The sequence below is a fragment of the Aplidium turbinatum genome, chromosome 1, assembly GCF_918807975.1.
Source record: "Aplidium turbinatum chromosome 1, kaAplTurb1.1, whole genome shotgun sequence".
Lineage (NCBI taxonomy): Eukaryota > Metazoa > Chordata > Ascidiacea > Aplousobranchia > Polyclinidae > Aplidium > Aplidium turbinatum.
Window position 1 is genome coordinate 53,328,428 of NC_137472.1, and position 20,185 is coordinate 53,348,612.

At 37.1% G+C, this 20,185-nt stretch overlaps 1 protein-coding gene across 1 annotated transcript; it reads left to right on the forward strand.

The window, feature by feature from the left end:
• The first annotated feature begins 251 nt into the window (after window positions 1-251).
• LOC145772098 (CXXC-type zinc finger protein 1-like) lies at window positions 252-8,834 on the forward strand. Its single transcript, XM_082583935.1, has 11 exons — window positions 252-429; window positions 1,736-1,932; window positions 3,563-3,766; window positions 4,066-4,234; window positions 5,046-5,244; window positions 5,414-5,577; window positions 5,866-6,041; window positions 6,406-6,577; window positions 7,033-7,159; window positions 7,349-7,500; window positions 8,370-8,834. The coding sequence occupies exons 1-11, from the start codon at window positions 341-343 to the stop codon at window positions 8,593-8,595; spliced, it is 1,875 nt and encodes a 624-aa protein (XP_082440061.1). The 5' UTR covers window positions 252-340; the 3' UTR covers window positions 8,596-8,834.
• The last annotated feature ends 11,351 nt before the right edge of the window (window positions 8,835-20,185 follow it).

Here is a 20,185-nt window from a genome sequence, read left to right on the forward strand (position 1 = left end):
GCGCGTAACCACTGAGCTAACGGGGTAATGCCATAGAAATTTTGCAGTGATTTGAGATTCAGTGATCACACTTAAAGTAACTTTAGCTCAAAGTTCAAAATTACATCGGCGTCCATTTTGCAGGTTTGCAAGACCTGTGTATAGTATATAGATTGGTATGCTATGGAACTATGGTTACCAGTTTTCCAGTTGTTTGTAATGGTGTACGTAGTATAGAAAAATTGAAACATCTCATCTGTCTGACAGTGTTATTTACTGATTACTAGACTATCGTACTGTATTTGAAGCTCTAGGTTAGGAGTGTTTTACGCAGATCAGGGAAGAAGAATTCATCTTCAAGATGAGTGACGATGAGTTGCCTGTATATTGTATATGCAAAACTCCAGATATTGAGCGGTTTATGATCATGTGTGATGAATGTGAAGAATGGTAAATACTAAATATATATATATACTTGTTTTTTAATTGTTGCATTAAGCATTATTGTGATGTCCACTGCAAATATTGTCTTGCTAATATGTTGATCAGCTGTAGAACAACACATTGCCATCTTAGATGCTTAAAACTCAACAACATGATCATTTAAGAAGATATAAATCAGCGTATGGTTCACAGGTCATGTTCTATTATACACCCTTGTGCATATTAATTGACTCAAAACAGTTTTTTTGATGATATTGTTTTATCAATCAATCCTAAAGTGATTTCTATTGTAGTGGTCATTGGTCATGTTGTTTAATGATGTTAGTTCATTGGCTTTAAAAATTTTTTTTAAAGAGATTCCACATTATTGCATCACACTAGGTGTTTCCGGATGATTCAGGCGTGTTTCAACAGGACCTTGCCATACGTCGAAAATTGTGACCAATTTTTTTCAAATTAAACAAGATAAAAGTGTTGGACTGGCCTGGAGACTTACCAGATTTAAATCCTATTGAAAGTTTATAATCGATGAAGACTTGTCTCTGCAAAATGGGTTGTACAACCAAAACCAAGCTGATGGAGGCCATAACTCAGATCTGGTTCTACGACGAACAAATATATACAGGAAAACTGTAAAAATTTAATTGACTCCATGCCCAAGTGAACTTTACAGATGATAGATAATAAATGTGGTCACATTTTGTATTAAAATGTAAAAAGATAATAAAAAATAATGCAAATAAACAATTATTTTGATGAAAATGATATTGTTAACTGTTTAAAAGGTTTGAGTCAATTAATATGCATAAGGGTGTAGGCTACAAAGTTTTAAATGATGTACTGTATTTTGTATTAGTATATAACCTTTAAAACTATTTATTTACTTTACATTGTTTACTAGTTGTTTGACATCTAATTACAGCATTGAAAACAAAGCCTGTTTCATTTCTTTCTTCTTTTTATCATTATTTGTCTATGATATATTTGTGTGTTTTACTTAAAGAATAGAGTTAGTGAAGCTGCATGCAGATTGCAGCTGTTGTGCAACCTACTTCCAAGTTTTACAAATATTGGAAATATTTTTTTGATAATTTTAAATTAACTGGGTGTGATCTAGTAAGGTAAGGATTTGTGATCATGCGGGCTAGTCCACAGATCATGTAAAGATTTTTTAATCCAGTGAGTAATTTTTTAAAGGGGTAAAAGTTTTCATCAAACCCTCTATATTATTTGTTAGTCACTGCAATAGATATATAGTCACCTATAATTTAGAAAGTATGGAGTAAATGATTTCTTTTTGATATATTGAAAGGTTTCATGGAGATTGCATAAAGATTACTGAAAAAGAAGCAAAATATATCAAGTATTTTTACTGTAAAACCTGCCGAACAAAGAATCCACTTCTTCAAATCCGATACCGCAAGAATAAAAAAGTAGAAGAAAAAGAAATATCTTTTAAAAAACGCATGAAAGAAAAAAAGAAATTAAAATTAAAGAAAAAGAAATTTGGTATGTTTGTTCTGTATGATAATTGTGAATTATTGATACCAGTTTGGCACTGCCACTTCACAAGAAGTGATTTGATATTAACAACATCTTAATCGTTTGTTTATGCTGTCAATCCTGTCATATCTAAGGGACAAGTGATTTTTAAGAGAAACTGGTTATCCTATTTATCACATTTTATGAATCTTATTTCAGGCCTTAAAACTCGTGATTTTTTCCGGCATCCATTGTGGCCTACCGAGAGCTCCTTCTCGGCGGCCAAATCTGCGTGCTTGGAGGCCAAAATACAAATAACGATAGCACAAGTAAATAGAATTAAACTTGCAACAAGGCCAAAATGATCACTTAGTGTTGAAGTCGGGGCGACAACCTCATTTTTCAACAACGATTATTATAGAATGCGACGACGATTATAGAATCGTTGTACTATGCAATAACTGCTTCATCGGGATTGTAATCCGGTATTGCGGGACCATCTAACGATACTAAATTGTTTCAACTGCTCGCTGCTCAGTAAATTGTTTCAACTGCATACCGCTTTTCATAAAACCTGACCATTCATACCGTTATGATGTTACCATTGCGGAATGGCCCGTTTCGGTGAGTCCGATCCCTTAACGGGAGATTTTTTCAAATTTTCTTTTTAATTATTGGGTACCGTAGCCTAATTATCATTGCCGTTTTAGGGTTTGGGGTTAGGGTTAGAGGTTAGGAACTCGCCGAATCGGACTCACCGAATCAAACTCACCGAATCGGACTCACCGAATAGTAGCAGACCCTTACCATTGAGGGTGTGAAGTCACTAACCCACAGCGGGAACATTTCTCAACTATGAAGACACGTGTTTTCCCTTCGGATGTCAACTAACCTACCCAGATAACATAATCCGTCATTTTTACATTGATTCTACGTTTGCAGTCATTTAAATTAGGGTAAAATTGACGAATTTTTTTGTCTGGGTAGTTCTCCTTTTTAACAACGATTCAATGTCCGACAACATTGAATTGACATAAAAATGACACTATTGCCAGCCGATGTAAATTAGCACTTCGGGAATTACAAACAAGACTTATAGCTGGTGATCGCAGCTGGATGTTTTCCATACAATAGCAAATGTTTCCGCACAATTTAACAGTGGTGATTATAACGAGCTGACCTAATTCTGCATCACTCTTTGATACTAGATGTTTTCGACAGTTAATCCACGATCATTTTGTTGTGAAATTAAATAACTAGCTAGAAGAATCCAGCGGCCAAATTGGCCGACTGAGGAGGTAGCACCAACGGTCATTTAAGCACTACTTAGCGGCCATGGCCGCCGGCTGCTTTAAGGCTTGTTAATTTCCTGTCATGTAAATTTGTATAGAAAAAGAAGATTTGTTGCAAAAAAGATTGATGCTAAGTTAACATTACGCTAACCACTAAGTCTGGTAAAATAGTGTTTATGTTATAACACTTGCTTTTATTTAATCATTGTACTCAATGAAATAGTTCAGTATCAAACATTTAAACAAAGTTGCAGGGTACGGTACATACATTCATGCAACTTATACACAAAACAAATCAAAGTTATTTAAAAATTCTGCTGTTATTTATGGTGTAATCTATTTAATGCACTTGTGTATATTCTTAGCAACAGGAGAGGTTCATAAGTCGGCTTCTGCACCAGTATTGGCTGAATCTAGTAAACCGAAAGGAAGGTATGAGAGAGACCAACCGTGGGAACCCAGCCGTGAATCAACACGAAGGCCTTCCCTGCATGAGAAAAAAAATGCATTGAAAATCTACAGTTCAGACAGTGATAATGATGTTGGAATAACTCTATCAACACCAGCAGGTATGTTATACACTACAGCATGTCAGCATTACAATACACTGCTTTTTTTGAGTACCGTATACAAGCTGTTGAAGCAAGCTAAAACATGAATAGTGAATACTGTATAGTATACACTATGATATACAACACAGCATTGGTTGCAAGCTTTCTTGAGCCATAATCATGGAACTCACTTCGTTAAAAGAAAGCAAAATCTTATTTTTAGGAAAATAAAAGTTGCAACTACTGTATTACCTTTTAAAATTTTGTTTTCTGTTTTTGTGCCATGTTAGCTTTTCACTATGTTGTGTGTTCTTTAGCACATCATCGACATACTGCAGAAAGCAAACCTCCAGTAGAATCAGTGCGTTCAGACTCACCAAAGCCTGAAGTAAAGCCCTTAAAACAAGCTGAGAAGAAGAAAGATGAATTATTCACTCAGCCTACTTTGAAAGAACGTCCAAAAAAAGAAAAAATTAAAAAAGACTCGTGAGTGATTAGTATTACCCAGTCTTCAAATCTGTTTATTTTCATATTGATTTTAAATACAAAAGTTGAATCAATGTAAAAAAGATATTTTTTTGCGGACTGTTTGCGACTTTTAAATTTTGATATTATTGGCTCTTGAAGTTTGGTAGTTTTGCATTCCTAGGGTGCGGTCATATCTGATTTTATAATTTTCAAAGTCCCATTTCAGAAATGTGTAATTGTGTATTTTGGATGAGACAGCAAAAGTTATAAAACATACGTACAAAAAAAAAAACGAAAAAACAGTCATAGCGAATTTTGTCTAATCGATGTTTGTATCAGGAGTTAACGTTGAAAGATTTCTTGCATTTTACAAAACTTTCAAAAAAATACATTCATCTGATTTAAATGTTTCAACTCTAAACCAAGGACATCATCAAGTTTGGCCGCACCAATTGTTGTTTTTATTTGCAAGCCAGAATGGAAGTGATGAAAATGCAGATAGCCTGCGTACTTTAAGCTGTTTTCTTGTTCTTAAGCTGTTCTGTGTTGATGATTTAAATTTTCCATTCAATGCAATGCGAACTACACGTAAGAGGCAAAAGTTGCCGCTTTTACATCTGGTGACTTTGAAACGATGTAAAACAGTGCTCACGGTTGCTTCTTTGACATGTGTACTTTGTACAATGTACATTAAAAATTAAAATAATGACACGAAAAAAACAACTGGGTATTGATTGTGGCTTCGTTCCCATTTCCCCAATATCGTTGTGCTTTGTGAACGTAATTCGATTGTCTTGAGCAAAATTATCACTATATTTCTATTTGGTAGGAAACGATGTGAGAAATGCGAGCATTGCTTGAGAAAGGAAGACTGCGGCGTTTGTGACACCTGCTTCGATAAGCAGCGGTTTGGCTCGGCGAGTAAGATCAAGAGGTGCAGGTTGCGACGTTGTCTGAACAAGAAAAGCGGCAAAAAGTCGAAAGAGAAAACGAAAACCGCAACGAAACGAAAAGCATCACCTGTTCCTGTAACTAAAGTCTTTATTTTTTAAACCTCATATTTGAACGAAGTGTCCCATGAAAAAGCTTTGATGGGGTCATTTATCTTTGGTGCTGTCATGGTCAATATCCGAGTCTCAATGCAATTTTGGTGATAAGTATTTATTGCAAGATTTTTATTGTGGTTACGCCGAACAGGTCGAGCGTGTTGAAGATGAGCCACAAACCAAACATCCAAGCAAGTCGTTTTATCCCAGTCTTCCTCAATATGCCATCCCCCCTGATATGAATGTTGAAGATTACGGTTTATACAAGCAATGTCTTGGCCCAGGCTGTACCAACGGAGCTGATGTCCCATCAAAGTAAGTGGACTCTCAATTTTTAAAGGATTTTCAGATTATTTATGCAGAGTGTAAATCTGCCAAACTCATGCGCTCTTCAGACATTGTGTTTTGCTATGCTTGAATAAACTACTGCAGCTTTAAAGCAAACGTCTTTGAGGAAGTTGGCAATTTTTATTTTTGTAAATTCATTTTAAAAGTCAATTGGGTTAGTTAGGCTACATTTTTTCATCTGGAGGTGCTAACAAATGCATAGTCAAAGAACTTTTAAGGATTTTTTTTCTCATTTTCAGACTTGTTGTTTGCTAGGTATTGTAGCGAGGCATGCGGCAGAAGACTTGCTCGAAGCAGATTACACCAGATCTTACCGGAACGCATACAGGAATGGAACAGCACGGCAACCGTAGCCAACGAACAAGGGAAAGCAGAGCTAGAGAGAATCAGAACTCGCATGGGTCAAGCCAGGAATGAACTGACAGCTTATGGTTAGTAAATTTAAGATTTTAGGCCTAACCTGCAAAATCTGTCTTCTTTGCTTTGTAGGTTACGATTTACGTCTCCAATCGTTGAATTAATGTGTAAACGACGCTTTTTCTCAATTGCCACAACACTCAGCGAGTGTGTTGATATAAAAAAAAATATATGATTTACTTGTTTTTGCAAAATAGCTTGGATTGCTGTGCTTCAAAACGCAAAGTTATTGTATTGCCATAAAAATTTTGAATCAATTGAAATTTGTTGCAGGCTTCTAAATATGCGCATGAAGTTTCTTGGTTGTGGAATTACCACACAGGGTTAAAATTGTTCATTTCAATGCCGATGATGAACCAATGGTACATAATTTTCCAGAAAAGAAATTCCGCCAACTGGAATCGATCATTGCCGCCGGAAAGAGTTTATCCATCGACGGAAAGCGGACCGACACCGATGAAGACAACGAAATGGAGGCGGATCATTCGATATATTGTGTCGTCTGCGGGCATTCCATCAGTTTAAAGGCTGCTATAAAGCATATGGACAAGTTAGTTTTTGTTTGCATTTACTGTGCAAAACATGTCGTCAATTGTAGATTAAACAACCAAACACTCCTCAGGTACGGTATCATTAATTTTTGATTATCACAGTTTTTTTTAGTAAGATGTGGTTAAGCTAGCATGATGTTACACGTGCTAGGCTACTGTTTTTTCACTAGCTGCTTATGATAACTTAGCGTATGTACAGCCGGCAGGACGTTGCGGAAAATTTCTCTGATGGCTAATGAACGATTCACAAACATACAAGGTGTTGCCACCGTGCCAAATCCTTTCATTTGTTAACTTATTTCGGTTTCGAACACACTTTCACGTTTTGTCGCTTCTACCTTTTTCCAGACCCCTGCTATATCATGGCGGGTAATATGTTTTGCTTTGCTGGTCGGAAATAAAACTAATATTACAACATTGCTTCAAGAAACTTTAACATCCTTAACACGTGCAGATGCTACATAAAGATAGAATCCCAGATGTCGTTCGGATCCGTCTACCCGACCCGAATTGAAGGATCCGCTCGCTTGTTTTGTGACGTATACAATGAACAACAACAAACTTACTGCAAAAGACTGCAAGTACGCGGCCACGTGCATTCTTGTTTTGTGATGGCAGCGAACTGCGGAAAATTACTCAACGCCTGGAACCGCTTACATATCTTGTAGCCTATCTTGTTGCTTATGTTATAAACGTTTCAAAACTTAAAAAGCATTTATTTTTTTATAGCAGATGGATAGTTTTTCACTAACCTCTCATTGTACTTTTAGGTTTTATGCCCAGAGCATACGAAAGAACCCAAAGTTTCCGAAAACGAAGTGTGTGGTTGCCCGCTCATTTGCGACATTTATGGTGAAAATACGCCTTCCAAAGCATCAGATTTCTGTCGACTGGCCAGAAGAAAGTGTAACAAACATTTCAAGTGAGAGAACTTTGATGATTCTGGTGGTTCAGATGTGATGACCTTGAGTTGAAAACCATTGTCTAAATCGCATTGAAAAGAAGTTAGCAAACAACTTGCGTTTGTTTAATTTAATTTTCGATTGACAATTCTTGTGCTTTGAGAGCTCGTTATGAGCGTTTCTGGAACTTGTATTGCTTTGGGCTCTCAAACCGGGATAAATTTATGCTACGAAAGAAGAAAACTATCTTCACAATCTAATGTGTAACAACCTAATGGCAAGGCTTATTTAATATATTCGGTTAAGGGTACACAAGAATAAAAAATGGGAGAGCTAATTTACAATTAATTTACTTTCAATAATTGCCATTATTTGGAAACCCGAGGTAAAATTTAATCGTAATCTTTTGTAAACTCAGTGAAGGAGTAGATTCAAGATACCAATGCACTGGGCCGCTTCTAGGCACAGAACCGTTGAGAAACTAAATTCGGCACGATACCAACGAAATACAGAGCCCTCCAAACAAGATAAAACTGCTAAAAAACTGACACCTTTTAAGAAATAAGCTACTTAAGGAAGAACACCAGCAATCAGCAATTACCAGCAAAATCATCGAGAAAAGAATCCCATTTTTCTAAATAAAACGTATTTGATCTAAATGCACTTTTACACGAAATTTTTTTTTGAACTTGCCGAATCTCTGAAGTCATCATGTGTCCAAAAGAACCCCCTTGCCAACGCTGCTGTCTACACGGTTGTGCTAATAAGTTACTGTCTGCTTTGTAGAGCGCTGAGAACGGTACACGGTCATATGATTCACTTTGTTACTGAGCGTGACTAATGACTATGATCTCGTCCATGGGTTATAAACTTGATGGTGTCTTTTAAGGTGGGAAACCATGTATCGTGCCGAGGTGGATCTACAACGGATCCGGCAATGGCTGAAAATTGACGAGATATTTGATGAAGAGCGACGCATCCGAACGGCCATGGCCAGCCGTGCCGGGTTGGTATCCCTTCTTCTGCACCAAACCATGGTGCACGATCCTACTTGTATTGATATGAGAACAAAGCCTACTGTCTCCAAGAAACCTGCTTACCGGCTCATGATATAGTCCGCAGAAGTTCAATGTCATTTATGGAGTTTTTTTTAACCAAACTGGATCATAGTTCTCTATTGAGTGTTTTGGAGGTAGCTGCTTCACAAACTTCAGGTTTTGTCCTTTGACAGAGAACGTATACTTCACTGCCATCATGCTTGATAATGTTTGTTACATTTTTGTGAGTTTAATTCAGTTTCATGGTTGTAACTTGAGAATCGTCGTTTTTTTTATAATACAATGCTTAGTTTTATTTGTCTATCCCGTTATCTATGTTTGTCGCCTGCGCTTCTGCAAAAAAAAAGGCTCCCGGATAGATGTTTTGCTCAAAATTATCCGCATTAATGGTAACTTACAAAATTGAGTCACTATCCACCAGGCCGAGGCCTGGACCAGGACCAGGCCAGCACCAGGCTTGGTGGATATGTTAGCTCCGATAGCTCAGTGGTTGCGCGCCCGGCTCAAAATCACGCAGCGCTGGTCCGACTCTCGGGGTGTGCGCTTGAGCAACGCATGCTAAGGACTGCTTTCCATTCAGCGGGATCCAATGGATGGAATAATTCCCCGGCAACAACACTTCAACAATTGGAAAACTTCACTCTGTCAATCTCGGTAACCGGCCCTGTGTCAAGAGCCTCTACAAGTATGCGAAACTACCAGGAATAACCTATCAAGGCTTTGTCAGTCCGAGTATAAAGATTTAAAACCAACCAATCAAATTTAATCCATTGTAGCTTAATATCATTTCTTTCAGTGCACAATAGCATAAAACAACATAGGTGGGGCCTACTGTAACTTATTATCTTAAGGTCCAATTCAACGTACATTACAACTTGTAACTTACAAGTGTAGGAACTGAAAACATATGCGGTTATTCAAAACAATAGTGCTTTGTAACGTCGCACCAGGTTGTAAAATCAATAGCTCAGTTCGGGCCTGACTTTACGAACAAAGAAATTGCAAAGTCAAGCGGAGCTGGTTCTACTCTCGGCGAGTGCGCTCGAGCAACGCATTTCCTGGACCGTTTTTCAGCGTCACCAAAAGGATAAAAGTCCACAGATAACAACAGTCCGAAACTTCGCCATGTGACCGGGCCTGCCTCGGCAAGTAGGTATACGAAAATGCGAGAATTTCTACAATTTATCAATACCGTCGCAGTTTTACAAAAACAGCTATCCAGAAAGTCTAGGGATCTAGGCCAGCGATTCTCAACCTGTGGTCCGCGGACCACTAGGTGTAGGGTCCGCGCACAGCGGACCACTAGGTCTAGGGTCCGCGGACATTTGCCTAGTGATCCGCGTGCAAAGTCTGAAATCGTTGTTTTTTAACCCTTGAAATCTATTTTTGATCAGGTCAACAAAGTTGTTAATTTTATCAAGGCTCATCCATTAAATTGTCGTCTTTTTGGTTCATTATGTTCAAATATTGGTCTTAATCATAAACAGCAACTGGTGCATACTCAAGTTCGCTGGTTATCAAGGGGAAAAGTGTTTAACAGACTGTTTGTGAGTTACGTGATGCTGTGAGGAGAGAGTTTCTTAGAGAAAAAATTCAAGTTTGTTGCTCATTTCAGCTATAGCCTTTGAGTTGCTGTTATGGCTTAAGTAGCCTACTTGGCTGACATTTTTAAGCAACTGTACAAACTTAATTCATCGCTGCAAGGAAAGCAGACAAATTTAATTAGGCCTACTCTCAGTGATAAAGTGTCTGCTTTTACGAAAAAACTTGATCTTTGGAAGACAAGATTATTGCAAGGTAGGCTACTGTAACTTTGACCTGTTTAATCAATTGAATTTGTACGAATTCACTGAGAAACCAGAAAATGCTGACATCAATAAACAACTGTTGATGAATTTTATTTTTGACCATAGTCAGTCACTGCAGGATCAATTTAACTTCTACTTTGGTGATTTGAATGTTCAGAGTTTTTCGTGAGTTTCCAGTCCCTTACTCCGATTGAGTTATTAGCCTACGTATTAGGCTACATCTCGTTTGGACATGCTGTGCTCAAATGTGCAATGTGTAAGCTCAAGGCTAGCTCTAAATGTAGCATTCTTTCTAATACTAACTACTGTTTATGACTTAGCAAGCAATAGCCTAAGTGACATTTGTTAGTTCCATGGGGAGGAGGAAGGGGAAGGGAGTAGTAGTCCGTGACTGAGACACAATTTTTTTAGGTGGTCCTTGAATCTGAGAAGGTTGAGAACCTCTGCTTTAGGCTACTCACATTTGTATCTTCCACTTTTGCAATTTCTCTAGACAATGTCAACGTCTGTGTTCAGTCAAAAATAAAGTTTAGTGATCCTCGAAAAGGTCGACAAGCCTAGATGTTTTACACAAACTAAATATTTACAAAGTTCAGTTGGCTGCGTCGGGCTAAAACTTATGATCCCACAGAGCTAAGTTTTATCTGGCCAGTGGCGAAGCTAGGGAATGTGCCGTCCGGGGCGGATTCAAATTTTGCCGCCCCTTCAAGAAAACGCATGTGAAAATGAAATGCGTTTTTTTTAACAGATTATAATCAAAATCAAAAATCTTAATCTGAAAGTGCAGCCCCCAGACGTGCCGCCCGGGATGGTCCGTCCCCCCCCCCCGCCCCCTAGCTACGCCACTGTATCTAGTCATCTATTCGTCATAGTACATGACTAGGGAACTGTGTTCCGAAAGCTAGTGTAATTTGATATTGCCACAACAAACTCGCAGCATCAGGCTAAAACAGATCGTTAATAGAATCTACACTGTGAAGTAAGCAACGATCATGCTGCTAAATGCGAAACTCAATCAATTGCATAAGTTTTATCAGTTAAAAGACAACCAACCGCAGAATTTTGCAAAATATTCTATGATGACAAAAAAAAAGTGAAGACGAAGTCGTAGCCTACCAGAAAGTAGAACCACCATTCTTGGAGGAAACATAGGATCGTTCCATAACGAGATGGCTCGATATAGTGATGAATGACAGCGGGGTGGGCATAAAAACGTTGAAGGAAGTTGCGAGGAATCGAGAGCTGTGGAGTTTGAAAGGAGATGATTTCAAGAGTGACCGACAGTCAAAATAGACTGAACGGATAATGATGATAATTTATAAACGTATTTCCAAAACAGTTTAAAAGTACCACCACCTAAGTTTACTTTATCCGTAAACACTAGCCTACTCTATTCAGACAAGGTGGTCTCAGCGGTAAACCATAATATCTTCGTGGGAAAGTTGTAACATAAATTTCCCGGATCCTTTCGTCTGTAGGCTATGTGATAACACCGAAAAAATACTCTTCTGGAAACGTCGTTCAAGAATTGTATTTCAGCAAAAAATAACCACTGGCTGTCGAAAATGGAGTGCAACACGATAGGCTACACCACTAAAAACTTGTCACCACAATACAAATTACTGAGATAAAAGACGGAAATTTCGTCTAGTTGGTAAGCACAAACAAACAGTTTTAATATTTGACCAACTTTTCAAAACGACAATTCTAAAATGACGAATTAATTGCGATATTTCAACTGCACGTAACCAGCTTCTGTGACGTAACAGTGATAAGCATTATGAAGCAATAGACCTTTTGCATAACAAACCAACAGAGCGTGACGTTGGAGTCGTGAACGACTAGCCGCTGTTTGCAATGCTGTGCAATAGAGTTAGTGGCGTAGTTTGCAGGCGAATAAATTGCTTAACGTTTGCTTAAGCTGTTGTTTTGTGGTCTTTACAGGTAGCCACTTTAACAAGTCGAATTCTGCCACTGAAATTGATTAGAATGAAACCGCCAACCAATCATAAGCTACGGTTTAAGTGACGTAAAAAATGGCGAAAAGAAGATCATAGAAAGCAAATTAAGTGATTGATTTTTTGTCAGCTGGTTGGCTTAGGGGTTAGGGTTAGGGATAGAAAGTAATAATTTCATTGACGCGTGTTCGATTCTCACCACTGCTATTGCTCTTTTTCTTCTGTAATTAGCAAATAAAGTTCAAAACAAGCATTAACTCTCTGGGTGAGTGCTAGAAGGGTCACAATTGGACGGTAGCCTCTTATAACACTTTCTGATTGGTTGGCGCTTGCATTGTAGTCAATTTCAGTGGCAGAATTTCGACTTGTTAAAGTGGCTACCGTCTTTACAGGCGTGTATCAGTGTTTCAGTATAATTTTCCAGAAAATAAAACTCTTTTAAGTTGTAAACTTAGGCTACAGAAGTGTTAACCTTCGACCCGTTCTTTACTGTATTGGAAGCGATCTTGGCCGGCAAAGATAGGAAGAATTTCCTGTATTACACAGCTTCAAAAGCTAAGCATGCAAATCAAAATGTTGATGCAGAACTTGATGACGATGCTACTTTCGAAATACCTCAAAATGATACAGGAGCACTGCATCTAGGCTACATAGACTAGAGGTAGAAGATGAATTTTTCTTGGTGTTGATGAAGCTTCGCATGGGTTTGTTTTATACAGACTTAGGCACAAGACTTGGTGTTACTTCTGCATTCGTACTGTACACCGTATTTTTTATTCATGAATGCATCTCATCTCATGTATTCAAGGTTGATTAGTTTGAACATATTCCGTCATCGTGATGTCATCATAGCAGCCATGAAGCTAGACTTCAAAAAGGACTAGCCTACTCAAGCACCATGATCACCATCGACTGCACTGAAGTACGTCTCGAAACACCATCCTCACTTCACCGTCAGTCGCAAACGTACTCGAACTATAAAAGTACGAACACTGCAAAGGCATTAGATTAATGGGAGTTGATCTAAGAAATGGGGCTATTATGTTTGTATCTCAGTTGTAGGCTACACTGGTAATGTGAGTGACAAAGAAATATGTCAGAGGAGTGGATGTTTCACCTTCTGAAGCAGAAAATAGCTGCTAATGCACTGCACTTCAATGATGTTGTTATGGCCGAAAAAAGGTTTCTTATAGAAAAAGATTTAGCCTACATGGTATTGGTCTACATTTGAATATCTCTCCTTTCCTAGGTAGGCCTCAAATGAGTGAAAACGATGTGTTGAATACACGAAGTATTGCACGCCATCGCATTCATGTATTGTAGAGAGTGGGCCATAAAAAAAATTCGTCAATTTCACATCTTCGACAGGAAAATACCAGTGACTATGCTTGGCATCACCAATGAAGTGTGGTTGGTTTGTTGCATATGTTATGCAGAATGAAAAGAAAATGTTGCAAGACAAGGTAGGCTACCACTAACGTGATCTATAATTCCCGGTCAAAATGCACACGCTCCACAATGGCCGTCCTAAATTGCCTTTCCTAGTCTGTTAGCCAACATTATGATTAAAACGAACAAGAACTGAAGTGTACCGATAACATACAACAATTCATAAACACAAAAAATTTACTTTCACCTGCCAGCGACCTCACGCTTGCTTGCAATAACAAGAAACGCCTTCATAAACCGTAGAAAACAAGCGATTCTTAACCCTCAGACTCCGCGTAACTCAAACGTCACGCTCTGGTGATTTTGAATGTGCAAAAGGTCCATTACAGCGCCAGGTAAATTTGGCTTAGCCTACGCAAGATTTCGCAATTCAAGATTTAAAATGATGAAATATTTCACAGGTGTTTCAAATGATGGTGAAATCTGTGTTCATTTTTAGAAATATTCCATGACGTAAGATGCCAGCTAGGTCAAGTTGTAGACCATAACGGTTTTATGTGACGTTTGATTTGGTGAACGATTGTCCGGAACACAAGGCTATATTTTCTCATTTAAACGATTTTAAATTATGTACTAAAGATATTAAATATGTGGAAGCAATAGTTTGGCAAAGCAGAAGTGGGGAAAAACGGCAAAAACATGACACGTAGGCCTACTACTAATAAATACTTGAATATATGGTGATTAATTCATATTTGCTTTAATGTTGATATTTCTTCTTGTTTGTTTATATTATTTGTTTTTTGTTTGCTTGCTTTTTATTACTGTGTTGTGTTAGACTGCAACAGGTGGCAGTTGACATAGATGACCTTACAGGTCTTTCGTTGCCACCCCGCTGTGCTGATAGACACTCAATTTGTATGTACTTTTTGTTTGTTTATCGCCAGCAAAACAATAAACTGAACTGAACTCTTCATTTTAAACCCCAGTAGAAAAATAAAAACAAAATTATATTTTCACTCTGGTTCAGACCAAAATTTGTTTTCCGGAGCCAAATAAAAAATTTGGAGAAGTTCATACTCATAGCCAACAAGTTTTTAAAGTTTTTCTTGCTTAGTTTGGTGGTCTTTTTGGATGCATTAATCGATCTACTTTATATGTAGGTTATGGAAAATTGTCAGTTTAAAAGTCATTAGTGTGTTCCATTCTTGTTTGATTGCAACAATGTTTATGAATGTATGGATAGGCTAATGATACAAATCAATAACTTTTTTTCCTAAAAGTCTGAACCTTAAAAAATTTGACCAGGCTAACACTCACAATAGTACTTCAATAAAATTTAATTTATAAACACATAATTTAATTCATAAACGCATAATTTAAAAACACAACATAAATTAAATTTTTAACCTGTCAACGTTTTGCCACTTTTTCTCGTTCATTCAGATGCTAGTATATCGATTATTGCAGCTAGCACCAGTACTTTTTTTTTTCTGGACATGTTAATACTGTGGCAGTTTTATTTGATCGGCACCAGTCTTTTAATCCAAAACACTATTTGACCGATCATGACGTATTTTTTTCATTCACCTCTTTCAAAGACAAAAGGAGAACAAACGAAAAAAATTGCATATTATATATCTTCTTCTTCAATTGCCTTGCCTGAACCAGGTATCGACGGCCTCAGATGAGTAATTAGACCAAATGTTCCTATTGTATGTTGCATGGATGATCGTTTCTGCTTTGTCGTTAAATTGCTTCAGATGTGTTTGTCTTTGTCTGCCAGGTGCCCGCTTTTCAAATATTTTACCAGTTAAAGAGAGATGCTCCACTTTTTGCTTTCTTATTACTGTATATTGCCAAGAAATTTATGTTGTCTGGTTTTCATACTTTTTAACGGAGTTCTGGTTTGGTTCACTTGGTTTAAAACTTGTTTTCTTTGCCAGCCATATTATATATAATTTCTAATTTCAACACCTTTTTTTAACTGAATCAGTGGTGTGTACGATATTTGTCAGGCTGGTATTCCCAAGGATATGAGTTCGATACTACCCGGAAGCGCATCATTTTAAAGTAAATTCTAACCTGAAGTGACTCATCATTAGGCTACTGTATTTTGTGGTGAATTTTTAATTTGAATAGGCCTACAGCCCAATTTTTTATGTCTTTTCAAATATGAGTAGGCCTAATCAGTGGCGGCTCGTGTAATGGTGCTGTGGCGCTGCAGCACCACCAATTTTTTTGGCTCATTCTGCTCGTAAAACAAGTCGTGATTTTTCATTATTTTTGTTAAATTTGTTTAAGTTTGCAGACGTTTCCAACTTTTTCGCTTTGTCTGGAAGCGCCTTCTCAGAGAGGGAAACTACCTCGTTGTCACATGACTTCCACTCAAGCTTGACCGCTATCATTTCGCTCTGTGAGGCGCTGCGATTTTCCGTGCACCGAAGCGCGAGCGGCATAAAAGCAAACAAACCAAGTCGAAGTCACGTGACAATGACGTAGTTTACCAGTCTGGCAATGCTAACGCTCGTCGTTTTGGTGCTGGGTTGCCATACTGGCGCGCCTAGGGTTGCCATACTGGCGCCTAGGGTTGCCATATTGGCGATTTATCGCCAAATTCAAAAAAATTGCCCATTTTCAAAGGTGTTTGTCTACATATTTGGGGTTTGGTTATTTGGTTCTTTTTTAACTATTTTTTAAAACCGATTTAGTTTAACTAACTATTAACTTACTTGCAGAACAATACATTGCAAAAGTGTTTAGCAACGCTTTCTGTCACAATAATGGCTGCAGCCAATTCACCAATTTAATTTATTTTTCCTTGTCTTAATACAAAAGAAACGATATAGTGGAAATAAAATACAACAACGAAACCAACAAAAGGAAAAAGTTCAAACCGCAAAAGTTTTATCTTAACTTTTCATTACAATTTAAAGCTGAAGATGCGCACAGAATGCACCAAATTAAGTGTCATTATTCAAATTTTTCTGGGGGAGGCCCCCAGACCCCCCGCCGTTTTACTCGCCTTCGGTGAAGTATTAAGTTTTACTCGCTCTTCGTCTGTCCGCAGCACCGCCACTGGGCCTAATGAAGTTAAAGTTTTTTTAATTTGCTGGAATTTAAAAAATTCTTTGGGTAAGTTTCCGTTCGTCATGAGAGGATGTTGATGCAACCTAGTTCGTACCCTGAACCTGGTTTTTTTTTTCGGTCATTTATCGGTCATTGATCGATTTTTTAGCAAAATGTCCGAAAAAAATATAGTCAATTTGGTCAAAATGTCCGAAAAAATATATAGTCAATTGACTATATATGACCAATAATGACCGAAATAAATAAAAAATGACCGAATTTTTTCAAGTCATTTAGGACAAATGACCGAAAAGTCTCAGCAAAAAAAAAAACCCAGCCCTGAACAGTTCTTACCCTTAGTTCGTATCCTGAAAAGATCAAAAGAAAAAATTAAAAAAAGCTAAAGTCGTTGATCGTAGTTTCTGCAAACATTTAAAAATTTTCCCTCTGAAAAGATTGAGAGAAAAAATAGCACAAAGCCAGTAAACTGAACATTGATGAAACCGTTTTTTTTAAAGAAGTGTTGTAACTTTTTACAGCCACCAAACTAACTTGTTGAAAGCAAAAATGTAATGCGTTGTTCGGTAAACACGGTCACGTCCTCTGGGTGCAACCTAGTTCGTACCCTGAACAGTTTGTACCCTCAGTTCGTACCCTGAAAAGATCGAAAGAAAAAATTCAAAAAAGCCGAAGTTGCTGATCGCAGTTTCCGCAAACAAACAAAAATTCTCAGGATTATTACCGGAAATTTTAAAATGTTTGCGGAAACTCCGATCTCAACTCTAACCCTTTTAAAATGTTTGCGGAAACTGCAATCAGCGACTTCGGCAAACTCTTAGGATCATTACCGGAAATTTTAAAATGTTTGCGGAAACTGCGGAAAAACGGAAACTGCAATCAGCGACTTCGGCTTTGTTCTATTTTTTTCTATCGATCTTTTCAGTTTGTTTGTTTGCGGAAACTCCGAACAGCGACTTCCGCTTTTTTGAATTTTTTTTCGATCTTTTCAGGGTACGAACTGAGGGTACGAACTGTTCAGGGTACGAACTAGGTTGCATACAGAGGATGTGACCGTGTTTTCCGAACAACACATTACATTTTTGCTTTCAACAAGTTAGTTTGGTGGTTGTAAAAAGTTACAACACTTCTTTAAAAAAACGGTTTCATCAATGTTCAGTTTACTATGAGTTTTTGGGCAGTGTTTTTTAGCACACAATTTAGTTTAAAATGAAACGCTTCTGGGTAGTATAGAGCTCATATCCTTGGGAATACCAGCCTGACAAATATCGTACGCGCCACTGATTCAATTCAAAAAAGCTGTTGAGATTACTTATAGTTATATACTTATACTGTATACAAAAAACAACAAATTTTTTTTTTAATTGGTTAAGCGGTTTTTGAGATACGGTTGTTTAAAATATTCACCACTAGGTGGTGATTTTATATCTGAGTGAAGTGGGCATGTAGGCCTTTTTGTTAACATATGGTGTTGTGCTCACATTATTAAGTATAAATATAAATCAAATATAGTTATTACAATCTGAATCCTTCAGATAAGGATTCAGATAGTAATAACTATATTTGACTAATAGTTTTCATTGTTTTAAGTATAAATGTATGTATCCCCCTATTTTGGGGGTCAAGGAATTCAAATCTGAGTTCTAAAATGCATTTAAATCAATCCAAATAGGTCAAAAAGGTGCAACCTATTCCCTCCCCTGAACAGTTTGTCCCCCAATTTTGTCCACTGAAAAGATCGTGAAAAAAAATATGACAGAGCCGAAGTCGCTGATCGTAGTTGCCGCAAAGATTTTTAAATTTTTTCCTTGAAAAAAATCGAGAAAAAATACAACAGAGCCAAAGTCGCTGATCGGAGTTGCTGCAAACATTTCAAAATGTTTCCTTTAAAATGATCAAGAGAAAAAATACAGAAGCGCCGAAGTCGCTGATCGGAGTTGACAAAACAGTTGACCACGCAAGGTATCTTGAAGTAATAGAACTTGATGAATCAAACCTTAATTTTGGGTTAGGGTTATTGATTTAAGGTTAGGGTTTGGGTTAGTCATACTTATTTTGTGGTGACCCTTAAAAACCCAAGGGAAAAATTATAAAATGTTTGTGGAAACTTTGTATATCAGCGACACCGGCATTGTTCTATTTTTTTCTCGATCTTTTCAGGGGACGAAGTGTTCAGGGGATGGAGTAGGTTGTATTTGGGTCAAAATAGTATTTCAAAATCAGTTTTCATACTTTCCACATGACAAACTTCTGAAGCTATTTTTGGAAAAGTTTGGGATAATTTTTTTTTTAATCATGATCCATGATTCCCATTCTACTATAAAATGTATATATGATTTACAATTTAGTATTGACCATAGAAAATTTGCATTATTGATCTTATAAATAATCTTGTAAACTTTATGCAAATTAAACACTAGGTTACTCTGTAACCATTGTCTTCAGACCGTTCGACAATCCATAACATTGGACAATGTTTCTATTCTTACTGGCATCCAACTTGTTGGGCTTTGTCGCAAAAAAAAAATGGTTTGTTATTTTTGCCAAAGTTTAACAAGTATGTTTGGCTGCTGTACACATTTTTAAAGAAAGCGTTTTATTGATAAACATTATACTTTTAGAAATTCACTGTATTTACAGTGCTGTATAAATAGTCGTCCCGTTTAAGAGTTTTAATATGTAAGATGCTCTATTATAGTTATTCACACAATGTCATTGACAATTTTATGGTGTATCACTTTGAAGTCTATACAAGCAAAAGATAATGCAAATGTTATGTAACATATTTGTGAGCTCTAGTAGTATTGTATGTTTTAAACTGCATAGTATATAATTAAAGAATAATTGAAAATCATTTTTCTATGATAAGCTTCTAACATTTCACTTGGCAGTCAAAGCCATAATTAACGACTGTATTGACCTAGTGTTGTGGTTTGCAACATACAACGATTAACATAGCGAAGAAGATTAAGCAACTGGGTAGTACCTAGCTTGTAAGTACAGAAAATCAATTTCCTTTGAATAAAACAGGAAAGTGAAATTCTTACAAACTTAAGAACCAAGCTAGGTTAATTCAAAGACATTTTGGTCCAATGTAAAAGTTTGGTTTCAAAGTAATTTTCACAAGATATTTTATTTAATTGCAGAAGTTTTTTCATTTTAGTTTAATATTGATATTAAATTCTCAAATTGCAAGACTTTCGACCACTGGCCACCTGTCTACAATTTACAGTGTTTTTTTGCATTTAATGATAAGAGCCTATGATTCAAGAAAAGCATCTACAATTCTACAAAGCATACAAACTGCCTTACATTAGTGAACAAGTGAAAGCAGAAAAAGATCAACAGCTTGCTTAAAAGAACATTCCTAAAAGGCATTATTAACTGCAGACAGAGGCCAACTAT